We start from the raw sequence: 26,095 nt of genomic DNA, 5'->3' as shown, positions 1-26,095 counted from the left end.
CCCAAAGATCGAAAGAATCATTTTGGGCCTTCTCTCACTTCTATACTTGTCTTGAATTTTACATTTGAGGGTAAGTAGTTCAAGGCGACATTTCTATTATTTTAGAGGAACCTTTGGAAAAATAAAAGGTATTTAAAAACTATTTAAATTGTTGTTAGATATATTTATGCTAGTTATTTAACGAGAATATTTTGAAAAAAAATATATATCAGAAGATAAAATTAATCTATTTTAAAAGCATTTTTAGTTTTTTTTCTTAGAAAAACGGAAAAATGTTTTTTTTGAGGTTACCTAATTCTAGTGGAGTTAAATATGTTGTGACTTGGTTGCACTACTAGCACATGATCAACCTACGTGTGAATCTATTATTTTTTCATGCACGTCACTTTTTAAATAAGTTGAGAAATGTAATGATCCGTCGTAGTTTTTGCAATACTAATAAAGTAATAGATATTTTAGCTAAATAGGTTTTCAAACTACCGAGAAACAAAACGTTCCATGTTATATATAACCCTTTAGACTACATCAAACAGATACTAAAAACGATTAAAAATAAAAATAAAATAAATTATCATCCAATTCAACCTAGTTACTTATAATTAATTAGCCGATTAACTATGATAGAAAAACATTACTACCTATATGTTTGTACTTCCTAAGAAAAACTATATAATATTAACCTCTTTTAAACCCCCAAAAAAGTAGCATGTTGAAAAATGGGTAAATTTAAATACCAGTTGGGGCATCCATGGTTTTCTTTCCTTACCCAACTAAAGTAAGCTGTTGTGATAGTTAACTTAACCACACAGACTAGGTGTTTGATGGTTACCCAATTTCATTGAAAATTGTGGTTTTCTACTTTTCTTGATAGGTAGGTCTTTGGGTTAATATAAAATGAATATTTTCCACCATTAAATTAATAAAATAAATGCAAGAAACATTGAACATAGCATCATGTCAAGATCATTTATAGATTTGGTTCATTGCATCTGAATTGGATACTTTTTCTTCTCTCTTTCCTAATAAAATAATAAATAGAAAATAGAAAATGTTAACCCCACTTTACACAAACAAAAATATAGATAGATAGATGACAGCACCACCCACACACAAACCTCATTTCTTTTGTACCTCTTCCTCCTTCCACCTCTTTTTTCTCTCTCTTTTTGCCCTATTCAATAGGGTTTTCAAATGATCTCTTGCTACCTCTTTTTCTGATGCAATCAGTTGTTCAAGCTCTTTTAATTGTGTTTCTTTTGGTTGATCTGTCAATTTTTGCTCTCCATAGAGGGTTTTTTGGTCCTGGACACTGCAGATTCTACTTCCCCAGTGTTTTTCAACCATACTCATGTCTAAAGTCTTCAATTTTAGTGGTATGATCTTAATCCTTATCTGGGTTTGCTTAAAAATTCAATCTTTATCTTAATTTTTTTTTTTTGAAACTTGTGTTTTAGATTTTATGTTTTTCTTTTAGAGTTCATCTGTTAAACTTTCTGTTTGTAACTAGTGGAGTTTCTACAGCTGGATCCTTGATTTTAGCCTAAGTGTTTTTTTTACTTTGATCTATCTAGATATGATACAATTGAATCTCTTTTTTTTTTCCCTTAACTAGTGCAAAATTCCATATGTTTTGTTAATGATATGCTAATCTTGGGGAAAAAAAATGGTAGATAGAAAATTCATTGATGGATATTTATGTCGAAAATCAATTAATTTTTTTCCATGTTTGACTGAAATATTTTCTTCATAGAACTCTTCAAAACTGATTAACCTGGTATCTTGTATTTCTGTGATATTTGCTCTAAATCTGAATCTTATCAGACTTGTATGTGAAGTGGGTTTGGCCATTCTCGAGATTTATTCGGATCTCAATTTTGATCTTTGGTTGATGTTCTTTACCATCTTCTGGATTTCAGGTGACCATGGTGGGACTGTGTACCCAAGTCCCAAGAAATCCAGCCTATTTCTGTCCCTTAGGAATCATGTGGATGTCTATTTTCCTCCTTGCAAGAGGTCTCGTGTTGCGGTCCCTTTTGTTTTCAGTGAAAAGAAGCACAAGTTGTCTTCCATTGATGTCCTACCTGATGAATGCCTTTTTGAGGTATTGAGGCGCCTTTCTGATGGCAAAGACAGGAGTGCCTCTGCTTGTGTTTCCAAGCGCTGGCTTATGCTTTTAAGCAGCATCCGCGGGGATGAAACAGTAATCTCAAATCCCAATCCATCTTTGGAAACCGAGGAAAGATCTATCCAAACTGCTCTTGTTAAGTCTGTGGACTGTGTTAAGAAGGGTGAGGTAGTGGACTCGAGTGCTGCAGAAGTTGCTGAGGCTGAATCTCAAGATATTGAAGGAGAGGGTCATCTTTCCAGGTGCCTTGATGGAAAGAAAGCAACAGATGTCCGACTTGCTGCTATTGCTGTTGGAACACCAGGCCATGGAGGGTTAGGAAAGCTTTCTATTCGAGGAAGTAACCCAATCCGTGGTGTGACTGATACAGGCCTCAAGGCTATTGCTCGAGGTTGTCCTTCTCTAAGGGCTCTTTCTCTCTGGAATGTCTCTTCTGTTAGTGATGAAGGTTTAACCGAGATTGCTCAAGGATGTCATCTGTTGGAGAAGCTTGATCTTTGCCAATGCCCTGCAATTACTGATATGTCCTTGATGGCTATCGCAAAGAATTGTCCTAATTTGACCTCTCTAACGATAGAATCTTGTTCAAAGATTGGAAATGAAACTCTTCAAGCTGTAGGTCGTTTTTGCCCTAAGTTGAAGTTTGTGTCTCTCAAAAACTGCCCACTCATCGGAGATCAAGGAATTGCAAGTCTCTTTTCATCTGCTGGTCATGTTTTGACAAAGGTGAAACTTCACGCATTGAACATCAGTGACATCGCCCTTGCTGTTATTGGACATTATGGCATTGCCATCACTGACATAGCCCTTATTGGTCTTCAAAACATAAATGAGAGAGGATTTTGGGTCATGGGTAATGGCCAAGGTTTGCAGAAGCTGAGGTCGCTTGCTATAACTGCTTGCCATGGAGTTACTGATTTGGGACTTGAAGCTCTTGGTAAAGGTTGTCCAAACTTGAAGCTGTTTTGCCTACGAAAATGTACAATCCTGTCAGATAATGGCTTGGTTGCTTTTGCCAAAGGTTCAGTTGCACTCGAGAACCTCCAATTAGAAGAATGCCACAGGATCACCCAGGCTGGGTTTGTTGGTGTTCTTTTGAGCTGTGGTGAGAAGTTAAAGGTTCTGTCCATGGTGAAATGCTTTGGTGTTAAAGAGTTGGCCTGTCGATTTCCATCTGTGTTGCCTTGCAACTCACTTCAGTCTTTGTCTATCCGCAACTGTCCTGGAGTTGGTAATGCTACTTTGGCCATAATGGGTAGGCTGTGCCCCAAACTGACTCATTTGGAGCTGAGTGGACTCCTTCAAGTAACTGATGAGGGTCTTTTCCCTCTTGTTCAGAGCTGTGAAGCTGGTTTGGTCAAGGTGAATCTAAGTGGATGTGTTAATGTTACAGACAGATCAGTTTCATTCATAACTGAGTTGCATGGGGGAAGTCTCGAGTCTCTTAATGTTGATGAGTGTCGATACGTTACTGATATGACCTTGTTAGCAATTTCCAACAACTGTTGGTTGCTCAAGGAACTTGATGTTTCAAAGTGTGGTATAACTGATTCAGGTGTTGCATCTTTGGCCAGTACAGTGCGACTTAATTTGCAGATCCTCTCCTTGTCAGGTTGCTCTATGCTTTCGGACAAAAGTGTACCCTTTCTGCAGAAGTTGGGGCAGACACTCATGGGCTTAAACATCCAGCACTGCAATGGGGTCAGTAGCAGATGTGTTGATCTCCTCTTGGAACAGCTCTGGAGGTGTGATATCCTTTCTTAAGTGCAGGGTCAATGCAACTTACAAGTTGAGCTCCTTTGAAAGATGGAGCTTAGTAAGGAAGTTTAACTAGTCTTTCTTTGTTAGTGTTAGCATAAAGTTTTTTGGTCCATGATCTTGGGTCTTCTAATAGTCCAGTATCTCGGCTCCTTTTTCCGGGGATGTGGTTGGTTCTCTTTTTTTGCAGCTTCTTCACTGAAGCTGTTTTTGGGAAATTTTTTTCCTGTTTTTCCAACCATACTTCCCTGAGATACAAATGCTGAGTTTTTGGATTAAGAGATTCATGTCTGGTCCTAGTCCTAGTCCTTGTTGTCACTAGTTTTTAGCTTCTATGCTTGCATTGATTGCCAAATCTTGCAGCGGTAGAAGCTTTTTCAATATTGTCTTAGTCTTTTATGTGTGTGCACTTGTAGTTTTACCGAGTCTCTCACATTGTTGAACCTTTCAACTCGTGATGGTTGGGTTTATGTTTGTGTTGTTGTGGTTGTGGTTGCTTTTGGGCAGTTGTAGGTATATATGCCTCTCTTTTCATGGGCTTTGGCCATGGCAGGAAGTTCCTTTTCTGCCATGACAACCCTCTGGGGTTGTTTTTTCTTTTTACAAAGCCTTAGTTTTGCAGGCCTCTCTTGTTGTTGAAACTCCCAAATGTAACCTTGTTTTGTACTTGTGGAAATGTTAGTTTTGTTAATTAAATAAAAAAAAAAAAAAAAGTTAGGTTGTATACCTCTGTGTTTGATCTCTAGAAATTCATTGTGTTCAAATACAATGAATGTATATATGATAGTAAGATGGGTTTATACCGACCTTTGGCACCTCTTGGGGTCAATTGAAATGTGTGTATTTTTGTCCTTTTCTCCAACACGAGAGACGTTAGCAGCCTCTCTTTACGCCTACTTTGTATGGTTACCTCTTGGTAACGAGGAAGCTTCATTAATGCAAAAGTATGTTGCCCAACTAATATTTTCGAAATTAACCACGTGATTGACAACCAAAATACACCGTTTTACCTGATTCACATGGTCTTCTTTTATCTCTTTCTTCTCCGAGCTCAAGGATCCGTGAAGTAGGTATGCTGGTTTTATTACGGGGAGTTCATGATGTTCATAACGATTTATTATGTCTTTGCATACCTTATATCCTTGGCAAGGGGTTCAAACTGAAATGATAATCTTTTATTAACGATTGCTTTTTAGGGTAAAAAATGCGACTTTGGAAATAATGTTGGCAAAAATAAAAAGAAAAATAATAGCTATATGAAGGTAGTTGGGTGTAGAATATAATATGGAAAAGACAACAGTGTGGAGAAACAAGACTCTGTCGAACAGGAAAAGGCACACAAAGGAATACGACTTTTGTTTGAATAATTTGAAGCTTTTTGGATCGTTTGGTAGAAGATATTTGGATGGTTGTTACATATGGTGTAGGAGCATATTTCTTCAAGTTACTTTTAAAACTTGTGTCTATTAAATTATAAGGGCAAAATTTACTTAATTTAAATACCAGATTTAACTCCGAAAAACAAAATAAGTTGGTTTTGAACATGATTGATTATTTCCATTACCATTATTGTTACGTATCATTTGAAGTATAAATCCTCAAGTCTATATTTGAATTCGTGCCTTTTAAAATATTAAAGCCCCAAGTTTAATTAAATTGAATACTAGGTTTAATGATGATTGTTACAGGGAATAAGCAATCTCTAATAATTCTAAATAAAGTATATCAAGTGCATCTATTTTATGTTTTGAGGATTATTTTCTATTCAATAAGCATAATTATATTTTTTACTGGTATCGTACTATATTAATAAAATCGTAATGGTTCAAAAAAGTGTAGGGATAATAATTTTCATTTAGTAGTTATTTTAGACTATGAATTCCATGATACACGTTGCAACGAGTTTTTCTCGCATAAGGTGGGAAAATACAATCCAATTATTTCACAGTAGAGGTAAAAAAAAGTATTTTTTTAATTGCTTATAAACTTATGATTTTATTATGAATTGTATCATTTCATCAATCTTAGATTCTAGATGGTAACAATTTAAACTTTCCACACGTGATAAGATTGGTTTAAGAAGAGGATCTTGTAGTATATGGTTTGATAATTTGACTAATCGTGGTACTTTATTTTCCCTTCTTACAGAAGTGTAGGGTTGTTATATTTTGACTAATAATATCAATAATTTTTTATTTTGTTTTCAAAAAAAGATGTTTGGAATTTTGGATGAATATAATGCAGGACCATTTGCCTAATAATACTGTAGAGTATGTCAAATATGTTGGGCAATCTGATTAAATGAATAAATCATTGTGTATTAAATCTAGCACACACAAGTTCACAGTTAAATCAGATGTAGAGTTGATTATATATTTAGAAGACTACATGAAGATATGAATACAAAGGTCCTTTTGGAAATTTTATTTTTTGATTGAAAGGTCCGGAAGCATAACGTTGTTATTATCATTAAATAATTTCTCATTGTTCTTGTTAGGAAAATTATTAATCACCTTTTCCTATCTAGGGAAGTGGTTGCTTTTATTTGAGATTATTATTGTGCTATTGATAGCTGAGATCTTAAGCCCATGGATTCCACTATGAAAAAATTGGTGGAATGCACAGGTTGAGAGTTTTTTTTTTTTAAAGTTATGCTTAATTTATCGGTGACTTCTTAAAATTGGCATTAATTTTTATTTAGATATTTTAATTAGACTTTGTTCATTTTAGATTCTTGACGTAAGTTTTTGTTGTGTCATTTTGACATTTTTTGCAGATACGTCATAGAAATTGTGATCCACTCGTTTATTGCGTGTGAAAACTTTTTTAATCAGCTTTTATTTATTTTTTCTTCTCCCCATTTTTAGCCTCCAATTTTCAAGGTCAACTCCATCCATGACAAATGTTTTAAAATTTTAAGGAATGACCTATTTCAAGATTTAAATGTTGCAATAGTCATGAAATTCTTTTTTTGGAGGAATTTTTACCATTGTAATACAAAGGTGGATCTGTTTTTTTCCTCTTTCTTCACCGACCTTCATACTTTGCTTACATTGTAAGTATTTTCTTATTTTTTTCACTTAATTTTAATTATTTCTATTCAATTTTACTGTTTCGTTTTTGATTAAGATAAATATGAATCCATGACTTAGCTTTATATTTTTATAATAAAAGGGTTGGTGTATGTTTGAGAAGTGGTGGTTTGGGAGGAGGGGGGGGGGGGCAGAGTTTCTGCAAAATTGTTATTTTGGAGAAGATAATGAGAAGGTTGCAAAATATTTTTTGTTAATTGGTTAAATGTTTTTCTTTTAAATTACGTGGGCAAAAATGTCATATGTCATTGATTCATTGGCTATATTTTATTTTTCTCAAAATTCATTATTTAAAAAAGATTTTAGGCACAAATGATTAATGTCGTCATTTAATTGGACACTTTATATGTTATTTGCGACTGCATTACACACACATTATATATTTTGACTGATTGTAAAGAAAGTGTCAAAATCACACAATAGAACCTTAAATAAAGTGTCTAAAATAAACAATCTAGTTAGAGTGTCTAAGTGAAAGTTAGTGACAACTTTAGGGGACTACTAATAGATTAGCCATTATGTAATGATTTTCATGGAAGCAGAAAAACACCATCTTGTATGGAGGTTCTTATTTCGAAAATACAGTGATGTGGAATATTAACTCTGCCATTTTCAAATTTATTAGGTTAAGATTTATATAATTTGTCACACTATCTGGCCACAAATGGTAATCATGTTTGAAAATTACATATTTCTATATCAATCATAAATTGTAAAGAGGTGCCACCTCCTAATGGGTGGTTGAAATGTAATATTGATCGGGTTTTTGGAGGTAATCCTGATCCGAGTGCTATTACTTTTTGATGGGTCTCTAGTAGGAGTCCTAAACTCACAGATTTCTGATTCTACTAATTTTATGGCTGAGGCTAGGCCTAGGGCTATAAGAGGAGTCCAGAATCAAGAGTAATACTTTCTTTTGAAAATTTCAAAATAGTAAATTAATTCTTTATTAAATTAAAATAATAATAATTATTGATGCTGTGTAAAGTAAATTTTTTTTTAAAATTAAATTTAGATTTCTGTGAGCCTTACAAGGCGCAAGGATATCGGTGCCTTGCAGGCTGATTATACAAGAAAAAAAAAAGGTTCCCATTTTATTTTCTTGTTTCTTATAAGTCTAATACTCGTTATGATATTAATACATAGCTAGACCGTATGATGCATAAAGATACGTGTGAATACACCACTGTTCTTTTTTTAATTTATTTTTTCAAGACGTTAAGTTTTAATTTTTATATGCAGAGTTTTTAATCATTTTTTTTTAGATTTTGTTTGTTTATTATTTTTTATATGTATAATTTTTGATTATTTTATTTTGATACAAAAGAATACGTTGGTCCGGTTGTTGAGCACAGCTGACTTAAACTGCACAAAGTGGCCTACAAAAATAAAATAATTACCTATATTGTACTGGTATTATTTTATTTTACTACACAAAACAATACGTTGGTCACTATTTTTTGAGTTTTATTTTTTTGTTTTTATAAGTTTAATACTCCTTATGATAATAATACATAGTTTGACGTTATTGCTAGCCATTACTTAGTGGCTTTTCAAACGAACTAAATCCAATAGTTTAGACCTTATTTACTATTTAGTTGATATTTTTTTTTCTTCAACTTTTTTTATGTGAAATTATAATTTGGTTTATTCACATGCAGAATGATAACATTCAGGCTTCTCTAATCATTCTTAATTTTGGTGAAAATGCCCTATCGATGAATATGTTGAAAACATGAGAAAAATTATAATTCATATTAAGGTAAAAAGAAACGCTAACATTTTAATATTTTAATATTTATAGCAAACATGAACCATGCATATATATATATATATATATATATATATATATATATATATAAAATTTGGAAATGGTGTTGCGGTGGAGGGAGTGGACAACCAACTAGTGAATTGCACGGTGGTATTCATTTGGATATATGCATGAGAGACTAATTGAAGTTTGGAAAACAAAGTAAGTCATTATTTTGGGAATTTAGTACTTTCCAAAATTAAAATTCTCATTTATGATACAACTGCGCAATTTTTCCCTCTATACTATAAATTTAAGTTGCATTTCCTCACTTGAAACTTTATTTCCTTGGTAAAATGGAGTAATAGATTTGCGAATATTAGTATTTAATTCGCTTCTTGTGAAATAAAACTTATTATTTATGTCAAGTTATACGATTTTGAATTTAACGTATGTTAAGGCATAATTTTTTATTTCATATTGCATGAATCTCATGACAACATACGCCCCTTACTACACATTCAATTTCATCCTTTGAGTCTCACTCTTTTATAACAAAGACTTCACAATTATATCCAATGGGTGGTGTCATCACTTGAGCCTTGCAATTCTTGCTCATCACTTACTCATTTTTTTGACAAACAAGAACTAAAAAATTATTATTTTAAGCTCAATTGCACAATCAAGGATAGATTGAAACATGTTACTTCTTAAATGTATGTGTAACCTTTCAATCATATATGTGATCGTCAACAAATCATACTTCTCTGAACCCAGTTATAAACATGATATGTACATAGAAGTGAAAAGGTAAAATATCTCATAATATATTAGATAATTATCTCGGTAAAAAGTTAAAATTATAAAACAAAATCCATGTGAGGCTACATTAGGAATTTTTTAAAATAAAGCATAACATGAGTATGGTATCAATGGAATATGAGATAAAGCCATCGAGAATTGGTATTATACCACTGAGTTTTACTGTCCTTTACCTTCTTGAAGTTTCTTAAGGAGGAGCACTGAAAGTGTTTCCATCTGAATGAGATATTCATTTCTTTTTTAGTTATACATGTGTTTCATTTCGTCTTTTTCAATGTTTTCAAGCTTTCATGCCTAAGGTGCTTTGAGTTACAACTTCTAATAATTTACATTTGTAAAATACTCCTCCTAAAGTTATAAACGATACACAAGAACTCCCATCACATGAATTTTGAGATTTCAAATGAGAAGGATTGATGATAAAAAAAAAAAAAAAAACTTGCATCAACTTTAGAAGATGTATCTAGATCCCAACATCGGAAGTGTGTAATTGTAGCTAAGAGATGATGAATATGATTTTTTAGATATCGTCATTGTAGCCGTGATGTAATATTTTCAAGAGCAAGTATGTAATCTTGATCCTTACAACAGCCATCTAGTTTTATATAGGTGAGTGGGAAATCCACTCAAATGACAAAACTATCTTTACAAAGAAGCAGGCGCGACTCTAATAAATTAGTGGCTTAAAGCCTAATAACAGATAGTATTAAATAGTAGTATTAAATAATATTAGTATTTACTGTGTACTAATTCTAGTCCTATTAGGATTAGTACTCCTTAATCCTAGTCCTATTAGGATTAGTACTCCTTCCTATATCTCCTATATATATCTCCCATGTATTCCCTTATTAGGTTAACACTTCAATACAATCAATATTCCTTCATGGTATCAAGAGCCAGAAAACCTAGATCTTCTTTTCTCTAGGTTTTTTCTCTCTTTAGGGCACCGATCGTTCCCTCTCTTCTCTTGGGCGGCGGCAGCCATGACAACCGAGGTGGATCCTCTCGATTCACTTCCTTCTGGCGTTAAACTCCTTCTCAGGCATCTTCATGCCCTGATTCCCGAAAAATTATCAGACATAAATTACCCTACATGGAAAATCACCGTTCTTACAGCCCTTGAGGCCAATTACCTTCTCAAATACGTCGATGGAAGCACAGAACCGCCGCCGGCAGTCATCACCGCCACGGACAAATCAGAAAAAACCAATCCGGCCCATGCCGCCTGGAAAGCCGTGGATGGCCAGATCCGATCATGTTTGATTGCGGTCATCTCTCCCACGGTTCAGAAACACGTCCGATCCTACACAACTGCTTCAGCCCTGTGGACGGCCCTCGCAACACGCTATGCATCAATTTCCCACTCTCATATTTTTCAATTGCGTGATCGTCTCCACACAATTACCAAAGGCACGAAAACTATGGCGGAGTATTTAGACGAGGTCTCCACCATCATCACAGCCCTCGACACCGTGAACGAAATCATTCCCGAAAAAGATCTCGTCATGTGCGTCGTTCGGGGGCTCCCATCAGCTTACTCCTCCATTAAACAGGCGGTTCGCATCAGTCCAACGCCCGTTGACCTGGCTACTCTCTCCTCGTGGCTAAAAAGTGAAGAAATCAACGTGGATCTGGAGAGCAAACTTCTTCTCCGAGAAGCCGCTGTTATGGAGCCGGCCACCGCCCTCACCGCAAGCCAGAACTATCGCGGGGGGCGTGGTGGCGGCCGGCAGGGGAGCCGCGGCGGCTACGGCAGAAACAGCGGAGGCCGCGGGCGCGGCGGTCGGCAGGGCAGTCGTCCGTCGTACGACGGTCAGCAGCACGGCAGCAACAACAGCCTGCACTCCTTCGGCAGCGGCGGGCAGTCATCTTCCAGCGGCGGGCAGGGCACTTACGAGCGGGATCGTCCAACTTGTCAAATCTGTCAGAAAACAGGACACACCGCTGTTCGTTGCTGGTTTCGGTATGAGGAGAGCCGAAATAGTGATAACCGTGCCAATTATGCATCTCAAGCCGGCCCTTCCTCTGAATGGCTGTTGGATACTGGGGCCAACATGCACGTTACTTCTGATCTATCCAAGCTTAACGCTCCAAATCCATATCATGGCTCCAATGGTATTACTGTTGGCAACGGTGAGTCCCTTAATATTTCTCACACTGGCACGGGTACCATTAAAACCCCCACCGCTATCTTTCACCTAGGTAACCTTACCCACGTCCCTTCTATTAAATCCAATCTCCTTTCAGTTCACCAATTCACAAAAGACAATAATTGCTCACTCTTGTTCACCTCTAATGATTTTCAGATCCTAGACAATACTACCAAGAGGGTGATTTTTCAGGGCCCCTGTGAGCATGGTCTGTACGTTCTTCCTGGCACAAGTTCGTCTGCCCACCCAGTTTCAGAAAGCGTTCCTGTGGCTCCGGTGGCTCTTTCGGCTGATGGCCACAGTCTGTTGTGGCACAGTCGTCTGGGTCACCCGTCTACTCAAATAATAAATTCTTTAATGTCTCAATTAGGTTTTTCTTCCATTCATGTAAACAATTGTGACTCCTGTTCAATTGCTAAATCTCATAAATTACCTTTTACTTTATCTGAGAAGCGTACAACTGCACCTTTTCAACTTATTCATTCTGACCTATGGGGTCCTACTGCTGTTCCTTCATTTGCTGGTTTTCGCTATTATATTTGTTTTGTGGATGATTTTACAAAATACACTTGGTTGTACCCACTAAAACACAAATCACAGGCATACACCACCTTTGTCACTTTTGAAAAAATGGTCAAAACACAATTCAATTCTCATGTTAAACTTTTTCGAAGTGACAATGGAAAGGAATATGTCAATAACATCTTTGGCCAGTTTCTGCAATCCCTGGGAATTATACATCAAACCTCCTGTCCATACACTCCCGAACAGAATGGGGTGGCTGAGCGTAAGCATCGCCATCTCATTGAAACGGTGGTTACTCTTCTACATCAATCTCATCTCCCTGTCTCCTTTTGGGTAGAAGCTCTAGCCACCGCAAACTACCTCATTAACAGAATGCCCAGTCACACTCTCTCCAACAAATCACCCTATCAACTCCTTTACCAAGAACTTCCCAATTATACCAACCTCCGCGTCTTTGGGTGTCTTGCCTACCCTTGGCTACGCCCTCATATTACTCACAAATTACAACCCCGATCCCGTCCTTGTATTTTTTTGGGCTATCATCCTACCTCCAAGGGTTATCGCTGTCTTGACCCACAAACTCATAAAGTCTACATATCTCGTCATGTCAAATTTGTCGAAAATGAGTTTCCCTACGAGTCTATTTCCTCCTCCACAAATACATCATTCATTGGCGTCCTTCCCCTTTTTCCAACATACTCACAGGGTCCCTCACCACCTTCCCCCACACCTCCACCCACTACCCAACCACCCCTCATCACCCCTTCGACCGTCACCCACAATACACCCGCAACCACCACCCACACTCACAACCAACCCGAACCACCCCATACCCACAACATCTCCAGCCCGATCCGTTTTGGGTCCTTCCCGGCCACCCCCGAATCACCACCGCCCGTGCCACCCCCCAATACTCATCCCATGTTAACCCGTGGCAAAGCCGGTATCTTTAAACCCAAAACCTTTCAGGCTACCATACTACCAAATACACCCCTTCCCGATAGTGAACCAACAACCTACTCTGTTGCCTCAAAAAATGCTTATTGGCGTCATGCTATGGATGACGAGTTTAAGGCTTTGACTGATCAGAAAACTTGGGTTCTTGTACCTAAGCCCCATGGGCGGCACCCAGTGGGCTGTAAATGGGTGTACAAAATTAAACACAATGCGGATGGCAGTATTTCCAGGTACAAGGCTCGTTTGGTTGCTAAAGGCTACAATCAGGAGTATGGGCTTGATTACTCCGAGACATTCAGTCCTGTTATTCGGCAGGAAACCATTCGCCTGGTACTGTCACTCGCCGTGCGCAACAATTGGCTCATCAATCAGTTGGATGTTTCCAATGCTTTTCTTCATGGCATGCTTGATGAAACTATCTACATGACGCAACCACCGGGCTATGTTGATCCCCGCTTCCCTCAACATGTTTGCAAACTCCAGAAGTCTCTGTATGGGCTCAAGCAAGCCCCCCGTGCTTGGTACACACGTCTGAAAACGTTCCTCCAGGGACTCGGCTTCACGTGTTGCGTACACGACACGAGTCTGTTTACTCGACATTCAGCACACGGTACAGTCATTCTTCTTGTCTATGTAGATGATATCATTATTACAGGCTCTACTGCAGCTCTCATTCAGGATGTCACTCGAGCTATGCATACTACCTTCAAAATGAAGGACCTTGGCCCGTTACATTATTTTCTGGGAATGGAGGTTTCTCGGACAGGCAGCGGCTTGTTTCTTCATCAGTCAAAATATGCTCGAGATCTGTTGCAGAAAGCTGGACTGGAAAAATGCACCAGTCAACCAACACCGATGGCAGTCTCTTCGTCTACGAATGGAGCCGACACCCCCTTTGCCGATATCACCCACTTCCGCAGCCTCATTGGGGCTCTACAGTATCTGGCCATTACCCGTCCTGACATCCAGTTTGCTGTCAACCGAGTTGCTCAGCGCATGCATCAACCAAGTGAACATGATTACCATTGTCTAAAACGCATTCTCAGGTACATTTTTGGCACTCTTGGTCGTGGTTTACTCATTCGACCCGGGGACTTGGAGCTTCGGGGTTTCTCAGATTCAGATTGGGCGAATGATAAAAATGACAGAAAATCTACATCGGGGTTTCTCGTTTTTTTGGGGCCGAACCTGATCTCCTGGTGTACAAAAAAACAACCCAAGGTCTCTCGGTCCTCGACTGAAGCTGAATGCCGCGCCCTTGCTCTTCTTGCTGCTGAGACCATGTGGGTCACATATATTCTTCGCGAACTCCGCGCCACTCACACTGTTCCTGCTCTCTATTGTGACAACAAATCAACCATCTGTGTGGCCAAGAATTCCGTCCTACACACCAGAATGAAGCATGTTGATACCGATTGTCTCTTTGTTCGCGATGAAGTTCAGGCCGGCACCATGACTGTGCAGTATGTACCCACTGAAGAACAACCGGCTGATATTCTCACCAAGCCTCTCCCGAGCCGACAGCACGATTACCTCAGTTCCAAGCTTCCGTTTGCTTCCGCTCAGCTCAGCTTGAGGGGGGATAATAACAGATAGTATTAAATAGTAGTATTAAATAATATTAGTATTTACTGTGTACTAATCCTAGTCCTATTAGGATTAGTACTCCTTCCTATATCTCCTATATATATTTCCCATGTATTCCCTTATTAGGTTAACACTTCAATACAATCAATATTCCTTCAAAGCCAAATCTGAATGGAGGCCTTAAATTTGAATATATTTTTTTTATGAAGTTTGTTATAACCAATTATTTAATTTTTCTCGAGACAGTATTCATAATGTATAAAATTTCTATTACTTCTTTACTCTTTTATGAAAAAATTATATTTTCTACAAATAACACTTGATATTTTTTTTAAAAATAAATATGTATAACATATTATTTTTTACGGAAAAGGGTGAAAATTACCTCTGAACTATGCGAAATAAACTACTTATACCCTCCATTACATTTTGGGATCAAAAATACCCCCGCTGTTATCCTAGGAGACCACAAATACCCTCAAGAGTTAACACCCCAATTTTTTTGTGACGTGACATGCCACATGACACTAATACCTCCACCTAAGCGTTGCCAACTAAGATTCACTACAAAAGAACTTGATATTTAGTGGCGACAAAGTTGCCACAAAATCTCAAAATATTGCCACTAAAAGTTTAGTGAGTTTCAGTGACAACTAATAGTAAAACCTATTTTTTCAACAAAAAAATATGATAATTTATTTTCACTTGCAACCTAATTTTCTAAAATAAATAACCTGCAATATTAATATTAAAAGTACCCAATATTATTACGAAAAATCATGAAAATTACTTCTCGATTCATATCTCCTACTATATAATGCATCATTGTACATTTTATATATTTATATATAACATAAAAATAAAGCATAAAGTGTCTTAAAACTGCTACTTAATTGATATCATTTTTATTTTTATTTAAAATGATAAAAAAAAACACAAAATTAGAATTTAATGTTAAAAATTTTTAGTGACGATTTTTTCGGCTTTTGTGACAACTATTGTCGCCGCTAAGGGTCTAGTTCTTTTGTAGTGAATCCTAGTTGACAATGCTTAGGTGGAAGGATTAGTCCCACGTGGCTTGCCAAGTCAATAAAAATATGAGGTGTTAACTTTTAAGGGTATATGTGGTCTCTTAGGATAACAACACAGACATTTTTAATTCCACAATATAGTGAAGGGTATAATTGATCTATTTTACATAGTTCAGGATCAATTTTGACCTTTGTATCTTTTTGCTTTAAAGGTGTACCTTTTCCTCACTAAACCCAAGAAAAAAACAATCAATATTTACATTATGACTTATGTGTCCTAAGATTGGGCGACGGAACGGGACGTACCAGTACCGTTTCGGTACCATTCCAGTTTGTTCCGGTTCGTCCCGTTTTGGTTGCATACGGGATGGGACGGAATAGTCTGAACCGGTACACGGAACGGGACGGAATCGTAGTTTGGTACCGGTGTATCAGTACCGGTACATCCCTGTTTCGGTTCGATCCGTTTCAATTTCGGTCCGATTTATTTAATATATATTAATTTTTTATATTTTATATTTTATATAATTTATATTTTATTTATATCAATTATATTTTATATTTTATATAAATTATATTTTATATAATTTATATATATTAAAATTAATTACCCACCACACCCTCCCCTTCCCTGACACTTGGCAGGTGACAACTTTGCTAAAAGCTGCCCTGCGCCCTGAGCCCTGACCATCTGCTCCTGCCCTGCAACTTTTGATAAAGCTGCAATCCACCTTTCCAACCCCCCATTCGGCATTCCTATTTCTTCTTCCCTTTTCCCAATGATCGTTTTAAAACGAAAAAATTAAAATGACTATTTTTTTGTTTTATTTATTTATAATTTACAAGACACAAGTTATAAATATAACTTATAAAATAAATATTAATGAATAATAAGTAATAACTTATAATGTATAAACTTCAAAAGATTTAAATTTTGAAAACTTTATTAGACTTTACTTGCAAACTTATTAACAAAAAAAATTAAAATATCTTTAAAATAAACTTAAGTAAAAAATTATAGTATAAATTTAAAAACTATTTATTTAAACTTAAAAAAATAAAAAAAAATATTCATATTTTCGTAATCCCAAAAAATGTCGTCCTGTTCCATTCCAGTCCGTTCCGATTCGTTCCGATTCCATCCCGGTATATAGTGGAACGGGGTGAAATCGATTATTCATCCCAGTACCGATCAACATACCGATCAACGCGTCCCGTTCCGATCCGATACCAATTCATTTCGGTCCAATGAACCAATTCTGGTCTGTTGACCAGTCTTAATATGTCCTATCAAAATGATAATTCTTTCTCTTGAATTGTGTGGGCCCAACTCATGGGCTAACTTTACTATGTGGGCTCATTTATTTTTTCATTTAAACATTTCTATTAGTAGAGTGTAATATTACTATTTAGTGATTTTCTTTGTGTTTTTTCTAAAGGGTATTTCTCTTATCGTTTTTGTTGGTTATAGATTTAAAAGTTATATAAATAATATTATAAATCACAATAATTAACAACATAAATATTTAAATGTTATATAAAAAAATTGATTGATTCTTGATTCTATTGGTACCACATAAAATGGGTTAGATGATAAACATATATTTTTTTGAAATTGACGTAAAAAGTACTATAAAGCACATTAATTAAAAAAAATTTTAAAAAATAAAATGCATTTAAAAAAATCACTTGACTCCAAAAAGTCTATCAATGACACATAACTCGAGACATGGAAACTTGGAAAGTAACACATTATTTGAAAATTACGTTAAAAAGGTACTATAAATTACAATAATTAACATAAGCCTAACTTTTGAAATCCTATATATTCCACATAAATTGAAATAAAGTGAATAATATATATTATTGCTAAAATTATGTAAAAAAAGTACTATATTAAAATAATTAACAACCTAAAATATTTTTCAAGTCATACATATATTATCTGAAAATTACATTAAAAAGGTACTATAAATAACAACAATTAACAGTTTAGTATATTTAGAAGACATAAAAAAAGTTTAACTTTTAAAATCTTAAATATGCCACAATTGAAACATGGAGAATAATATATATTATTGTAAAAACTGAAAAGTGTAAAAAGTACCCTTAAATTATCTGTAATAGATCATATTTACCCTTAAACTATATTTCGGCTCAAACCTACCATTTTCGTCAAACTATTGGGTCAAAAGTGTCATTCTTATTAGCGTAAGTTGTTAAATGTCATGTGGGTGCCATATTACACGTAAATAGGATTCCAATGTCACATAGACTAAACGGAAAAGGGTAAAAAATACTCTTAAATTATTCGAAATAACTCATATTAACCTTAAACTATATTTCGGCTCAAACTATCTTTCCTCTCAAACTATTGGGTTACAAGTACCCTTATTGTTAAAGGAAGTTGTTAAATACCATGTGAATTCCACATCACATGCCAATAGGATTTCACTGTCATGGACTAAATCCATAAATCCTAATTACAGTGGCGGACCCAGGATTTTTACGAAGTGAGTTCAAGATATAAAAAATAAATAAGTAAAAATGCAAATAAAACAATTTTTGATTAATTAAAATATATATCATTACAATTCTATTCTACGAGTTTTCATTTCTTAAAACCTATTCATAATACTCTCATAAGAAATAGTATTAATTATTCTTTTTGCTACATAAGACACCATACAGCTACTCATGAAATTATCATCCATTCGATTTCGCAATTCAGTTTTGATCAACTTCATTGCCGAAAAAGCACTTTCAACTGTAGCAGTAGCAAACGACAGGAGCAATGCAAATTTTATAAGGCGAAACACGAAAGGATAATTTAAATACTGCTTTACCTTAACTAGCATTTCAGAAAGATCGCCAAGTCCTTTTAAGTTGGAGAATCTTTTATCAACATTACAGACATCAACTATATAAGTCTTTAGCTGATTTCTAAGAGTAATCATTACATTATTACCATAGTCATCATGCTATAATTCAGCCATTCCCTATATGTTTTTGATGTCAAAATTAGAAAGTGAGTCAACTGGATTTAAGCAAGCAACTCCAATAAGCAAATCTATTCTAACATCATTAAAAGATCATTGAGTTCTTGAAGCTGCCAATCAATAATCTTAAAAAATACTTTCACACAATAGTGATTTGAAATAGTATACTCAACAACTTTACGTCGAGATCTTCCAAAATTAACGTAGAACTCATCAAAATTAGGTATCAAAATATCATACTTGAAACAAAATGCAGACACAATCTCGACAAGTGAATCCCATCCTTCATTTCTTAAATCTTGCAATCGTTTCTTCACCACTTTAACAAGTAAAACGACATTTACAATATCTTGTTCTTTCTTTCGTAAAGACTCATTAAGCTCATTTGTGATCGCTAAAATATCTCTCATTAAATGCAATATGAAAGCAATCTCAAAAGTTTGACAAACTTTAAAATATCTGATTACCTTAGCTTTTTCTTTAACAGATTCAAAATCAACACCAATAGTATCAAGAATATCATTAATAGAGCCAAACATACTAATGAAGTTCTTAAAAGATTTATATTGTGAACACCACCGAGTATTGACACAGCTCTAGCAAAACCAAGTCCCTGATTCAATCTCTTACCACTTTCAACCTCACCCATATCAAGTGTCACTTGAACTTTTTTAGCTTGAAATTCTCGAAGTTCATCCATACATTTAAAAGAACCTCCCACTAAATTTAACACATTAGAAATCAACAATACAAGTTCTCCAACTTGTAGATATTTTTTAGATACCCCAACAAGAGTTAACTGAAGTTGGTGAGCAAAACAATGAATTGCATGAGCTGATTTACTTTCTTGTTGAATCAAAATTTAAGGCCACTTAAACGCCCTTGCATGTTGCTAGCTCGTTGCCCCCAAATAAAAAATAAACTCAAATAATGTTGCACAAGATAGTTAGCAATAACTTCTTTCATACATAAAGCACTAGTATCATGAACATGAATAATTCATATGAACCGTTCCACCACAGACCCCTTTCTATCAGTATAGCGCAAAACAATTGTCATTTGCTCCTTACTTGATATATCACAAGATTCATAACTAACAATGAAAAATGGTCACCGTTTAGATCCTCCATAATAACTTTAATTGTTTCAAGCTTACATGCAGTGACAATATCTTTTTGAATTTTATTAGAAGTCATCTGCTCATTTTTTGGAGCCTTTTTCAACACAAGTTCACCAATTTTATCATACCGCTTCGCATACTATGAAAGAATTTCAAGAAACGTTGCCTTTATTTAGTGATTATTTATCTTCACGATGTCCACGAAATATCAATCCTTGATTCAAGAGAAGTCTCACCACTTCAATTGAAGCCTTCCAGCGAATTTTGTGCTCAAGCTTGGTTTGATTGGATAGCTTAACAAATGCGGCTTGAATTGATTGTTCTTGTCGCATTAGATCTTCACACTTCTTCTTTGCCGGATTGTGAGCACTCTTTGACTTGCCAATATGTGTATCTAATCTTTTCTTTTTGTTCCAACTCCTGAACCCTATACTTGAAAATGCTTCACCTCCACCTTGATGAATGCTTTCATCTTGAAATAAATAACAACACAAACAATAAGTTGCATCTTCAGTCACACTATACTCCAACCAATCATGATAGTTTTAAAATCATTTGCAATTAAAAATACGTTTTAATCCATAAATATCGCTTTAAGGAAAATCGTGAATTCGAGGTTGATGAGGACCTCTTTGGATATATGTCTGTCTAATCTCATCATGTTCATCCGCATGATAGTTTCGACTGGATATTCTTTTCTTTGGATCTGCCGGTAAAGAATCGAAATCTACTCCTTGTTTCGATATTTTAGCAGAATGATGAGTTTCTTCTAATTGGTTCAAGTTTTCTTCCACCCGAAGAACATTTTAAGCAGATGAACTTGCATTGGTTGTAGCAACTTGGAGGATATAGGGGAGAAAAATCTCTTCATTTGATATTCAACCTATATTAACAAATTAAAATTCTAATTAGAAAGTAACTAAGTAAAGCATTGTTAAATAAATGAAATTTGAATTAAATGATCTTGTAATTTGCATTGCTTAACTTTAATAAATTGCCATAACATCTTATTAACTTGACGTTATTATGTCGAAAGCATTCTCCTCAAGTTAGATCAATAAAACTAAGGACTACAATTTAGACAAGACGCTTTTATGAGGCTAACAATGTACATATCAGACTATACTAAACAATGTTAATACATTTGAAAAAAAATACATTAACTTATAAATGAGACAGTAAATAACAAGGTGGACAAAAAACTAGTCTTCAAAATAAACTAATAAGATAAAAAGAATATTATGAATGACTTCTCTTCATTGAACATTTAACAAATAAAAACAAAATATTCAATAAAATTATCACAACCTTAATTTTAGAATCGAATACGTAGAAATATACCTAATATTATTTATAATTTTTCGTTGATTTTAGAATGATAAGGGATTTTTTAGTTGAAAAAATAAAAAATAACCACAATAAACATATGTATATATAAAGACTAGAGTCAAGAGCGAAAAACATACTTGATGGATATTGCCTATTGATGCGAGATTTGAGAGACAAAAGAGTCTCTTTTCTTCAAAAAAAATATGCTCAAAATTTTGGGGATGAAAAGTAAGAGAGGCTCATGGAAGTGTTCAACAAAGAAGAAGAAAAAAAGATTTTTAGAATTGAGAATAATAGGAATTAATACTTTTTTGGTTGAGTTTTTTTAAATACAAAAAATAAAAACAAAAAGGACAAAAATTGATGACAATTGAACTTTTAAATGTAAAAGTAAAAAGTTGTTCTACTTTTTATAGTTCCTAAGTAACTAAAAGGACAAAAGTTACCTAGATAGAGGACAAAAGTCTGTGTGGACGTTTTATATATAAAAAAAAGAATTAAAAATAAAATGTGCAAACAGGAATTCAATCCTGGGTTGGCTTGGAGAAACTGAAACCCCTCAACCATTTGACTAAATTTCAGACTTGTGTTAATGGGGTCAAAAGTTAATATATAGATATAAAATTTTAAAAACTGATTCAATATACATATACATACGGTGTTATTTTTCAATGAAAGTGGGTTTATATACAACTGTAGGTCCGCCCCTGCTAATTACTCCCCACCCCTCCTTATTTCATTATTTTCCAGTTTCGACTCAACCCCTTCTCCCTCATTTCGTGGCTAGGGTTGCACAGGTTTTTTCGTGGCTGAGTTTCAAAGTGAATATTCGTGGTTGTAAATTGGTAATTTTTTCTTATTTTATTATATTTACGATTTCAAAGCATGATATTTAAGATTTCATAACTTTCTCCTCATTCCGTGGCTGTGGTTTCATAACTTTCTTCGGGGTTGAGTTTCAAAGTGAATATTCGTAATTGTATGTTAGTAAATCTTTTTTCTACTTCCGTAAATATGAAGGGTACTTTTGACCCAATAGTTTAACAGGAAGGATAGTTTTGAGACGAAATATAATTTAATGGTAAATATGAGCTATTTCGCATAGTTTAAGAGTATCTTTGACCCTTTAATTAAAAGTACAATAAGTTACAATAATTAATAATTTAAAATATTTTTAAAATCATATAAAAATTTCGATAACTTCTTAAGTTTTATGATATCACATAATTGAGACAAAAAATATTTTATTAATTACAAGTGGTAAAGAGTCACTCATACTTCTAGTATCAATTACAAGAGGCAAAGAGTCACTCATACTTCTTTGGTGAAAAAAAATATTTTATTAATCTCCATGCAACACTGTACAATTACAAAGAAATAAGAAAAATCAACATACCTATGTATTAGCTATATCTACACAAGGGAAAATATAGTAAATATAATTAAGTATTACATCTATATCCATCTTCTAGATTTAGAGCCTGTTTGGCTCAGCTTAAAAGCTGATCAAACTGACTTAAAAGCTGGTTTTTGACTTATTTAGCTGTTTGGCAATACTCAAAATAACTTATTTTAAGTTAAAAAAAAACTTATTTTAAGCCAAAAGTTAAAAGCTGGGGTAGGGGTGCTTTTTCTTTTTTAGCTTATAAGCTGTTTTAAGTTGACCACATTTTTATCTTTTGCCCTTAATATTCTTATACAATCTCCAAATTACCCACATAACCCTAACATCTCTTTCTTTCATTTTTCCCTTTTCACGTTTGGCATAGCAACTTCAGCACTTTTATCCAAACGCATAACTGCTTATTTTAAAAATAAGTTTCAGCACTTTCAAAAGTACTTTTTTAAAGCTGCTTTTATTAAGCCCATCCAAACGGGCCCTTATTCTTTTGTTTTCTCGGAATAATCTATTTTTTGGTTCTATCGTTTAGTAGCATTTCTACATATATATAATAAATGTTTAATTTCTTTTAATTTTCTTTATATTTTGAATTCTTTTAATGAAAATTCTAACTCCACTATAGCACGTTATACCTAAATATTCTTCACAAAACAATCTTATTTTCCTAGATTTCTTTGAGCTTTTTAACATTACTATTTCTTTGTACAAGTTTTATACGAGGAAATGAGATAAAATAGCAGCTTACAGATTATAATTAAGAAAATGACTATCCTTTTCTGTATTTTCTTTTCCAATTATTTTTAACAGATTTTCCTATGTAGCATAAGAGAAGCCTATGTATACAAAAGTTAAACCTAATCAAACTTTCATTATTTTGTTATTTGAAAGCAATGTTATATTTATTTATGAAAGAGTGATATATATTTTAAATTATTGTTCTAGTTAATAATATTTAATGATCAACTTTAAGGGAGTAAAATGCATAGTTTGATAATATTGTGATTTTCAATTTTTTGAAAATTAAGACGATATAGTTGATTTGTATCTCATGACGAATTTAATACTATGCATTGTTATGCTTGTAAGATTATCATCTAGATAATTTGTTATCTATGAATTTTGTGAAGCTTTAATATACTTTCTACATTTTTTGTATTATTATGTTAATTTGTTAAAGTGTAAATTAAAAAACTAATAACGTGTATATCCCATATTGTAGAACGCATCCTCTCACTCTCACTTTCTAAAACACTGATTTGAGCACCCCTACTTGACATTATATATGTTAGCCAATCAGTTAAAGAAGTAATGCAGATCTCTTAAGTAGGTAATTAAATATGTTCGATCAATGAAGTTCAATGTACAAGCCATATGGTGTGAATCCGTTAGTTTGTTAGAGAATGTACAACTGTACATAGTTAGGTTGATAACTGAATGTGTATAAGCTGAACTATAAATAATCAGCTACATGAATGTAATAGTCAGCTAAGCGAATTCAATGTAAAAGTAATCTTCTCTTCATTTCTTCTCTCTATAATCCTTTTCTTTCTCTACAAGTTAGCAACTTATGAATCTCCATTAATGGAGTTTATATGGTATCAGATCCCAAGATCATAGGCTCATTCCACACACAAATTCCGTCATTAGGTGCTCAGATCTCACCAGTGTTTTTTAGGTGAATCACAAGGCAGCGTCAAAGACAAATTGAAGTATTTCTCTGTTCATTCAAATGGCAATTCCAGCTGCTACAACTGTTACAAGTGACAGTGCTCCATCCATGGTCGTTTTTCCAACGATTGATCATAATCACCCACTCTTTCTACAACATACAGACACTCCAGGTAGCTCACTCATCTCTCTCCAATTAACTGGATCTGAGAACTATGCACTATGGAGTTGATCCTTTAGGATTGGACTTGTAGGTCGAAGCAAGTTAGGGTTTGTCGATGGTCGTTTCCGTAAATCTCTGTTCGAACCAGTGTTGCATGATCAATGGGAGAAATGCAATGCTGTGGTGTTATCCTGGATCATGAATGCAGTTCGACCTGGATTGCTGACTTCTGTTGTGTATGCTTCTGATGCTCGAAAAGTATGATTGGATTTGAAAGAGCGGTTCGACACTGTTAATGGATCTAGGATCTTTCATCTTAACAGGGAGATCAACACTCTCTCACAAGGAACAATGTCAGTTGCTGACTACTTCTCGAAATTAAGAGATCTCTGGGATGAGTATGATGCACTCACGCCCTGTCCTTCATATCCCTATCCAGAGTCAAGGAAATTTGGAGAACATTGTGAGTACCAAAGGTTGTTACAGTTCTTAATGGGTTTGAATGAGTCCTATTCTCCTCCCCAAAGCCAAATTCTTATGATGAATGCAATTCCTACAGTAAATAAATCATATACTCTTCTTATGGATCAAGAGAGTCAAAGGAATTTGGTTTCCTCTGCTTCAATTATTCAAGAAATGGTGCAATTGATGGCACAGCCTTGTACAGTCACAGAGGTACTACGTATACCCATGGATTTGGATCCTTGAAGGGAAGTTCATCAATGACAAATAGAGGTTCTACTAGTGGTGCTAGCACATCTGGAACTTACAAAGGAAGGAGACCAATGGTGCAATGTGATCATTGTGGCTGCAGAGGTCATACCAAAGATCAGTGTTACAAGATAGTTGGATATCCAACAGATTTTAAGTCTAAAAGAAAAGGTCAATCTTTAGGAAGCTTTGCTAATCAACTTGAAATGTCTCAAAGTCTTGAATCAGGAGCTCACTCAACTAAAATTCAACAAATTGGAGCTCTTTACACTTAGGACCAGTATCAACAGATCCTGCAACTATTATCCAGGCCTGGTGGTGAAACTGCATCTTCTCCTCATGCAAGAGTGGCTTTTGTAGGTGCAGGTATTCTTTTTCAGCTTTTCTGTGTACCTATGATGTTAATGAATGGATAATAGATACCGAAGCTACGCATCACATAACCTCCCAAATTAACATACTAACTACATGTATGGAAGCACCTGCTAACTCAGATAGTAGAGTACACTTGCCAAATGAAAATACAGTTTCAGTGTCTCACATTGGTACAACTAATATTTGTACTAATCAGACTATCTCCAATGTTCTCTTCTTACCTGACTTTAAAGTAAATTTATTGTCAGTTTCTAAACTGACTAAGGAACTCAACAGCATGGTAGGCTTCTTTCCTAATTTTTGTATCCTCCAGGATCTCTCTACTGGTCAGCTGAAGGGGATTGGTTAGAAGGATCATGGGCTTTACATACTACAAAGAGAATCACATCAAGGACCACATCAAGCTCCAAAAAAGTTGGTCAATACTAGTAGTAGAAGACTTGCTAGTGATGAATCTATGTCAAAGTCTATGTCTAATTCTGAAACTATTGATGTATGACATCGGAGGTTAGGTCATGCACCTATTGATGT

The 26,095-nt window shown here is 34.8% G+C and overlaps 1 protein-coding gene and 1 long non-coding RNA gene across 3 annotated transcripts in view; both read left to right on the top strand.

Annotated features, from left to right (window-relative positions):
* Positions 1–1,063: 1,063 nt before the first annotated feature.
* Positions 1,064–4,609, top strand: LOC107028410 (EIN3-binding F-box protein 1). The gene is made up of 2 exons (XM_015229465.2): positions 1,064–1,373; positions 1,917–4,609. Exons 1-2 carry the CDS (start codon positions 1,349–1,351, stop codon positions 3,887–3,889), a joined length of 1,998 nt encoding a protein of 665 aa, XP_015084951.1. The 5' UTR covers positions 1,064–1,348; the 3' UTR covers positions 3,890–4,609.
* A 2,138-nt stretch (positions 4,610–6,747) lies between these two features.
* LOC107027284 overlaps positions 6,748–26,095 on the top strand; it is a 31,002-nt gene continuing 11,654 nt past the window's right edge. Inside the window, exons 1-3 of one of the 2 annotated variants that reach the window (XR_003579800.1) lie at positions 6,748–6,938; positions 8,780–8,947; positions 22,033–22,090. This is a non-coding gene — a long non-coding RNA (uncharacterized LOC107027284). The remainder of the gene's footprint in view (positions 6,939–8,779; positions 8,948–22,032; positions 22,091–26,095) is intronic. The other variant, XR_003579801.1, reaches the window with a different exon arrangement.

Source organism: Solanum pennellii, chromosome 8 (assembly GCF_001406875.1).
Source record: "Solanum pennellii chromosome 8, SPENNV200".
In the NCBI taxonomy this organism is placed as follows: domain Eukaryota; kingdom Viridiplantae; phylum Streptophyta; class Magnoliopsida; order Solanales; family Solanaceae; genus Solanum; species Solanum pennellii.
The sequence above is the reverse complement of the archived record's forward strand: the minus strand, read 5'-3'. Positions and strand labels throughout refer to the sequence as shown.

Coding starts and splice junctions, on each gene's coding strand:
- LOC107028410 (XM_015229465.2), top strand. CDS start 1,349: ATGTCTAAAGTCTTCAATTTTAGTG. Junction 1,374..1,916: donor TAAAGTCTTCAATTTTAGTG/GTATGATCTTAA, acceptor TCTGGATTTCAG/GTGACCATGGTGGGACTGTG.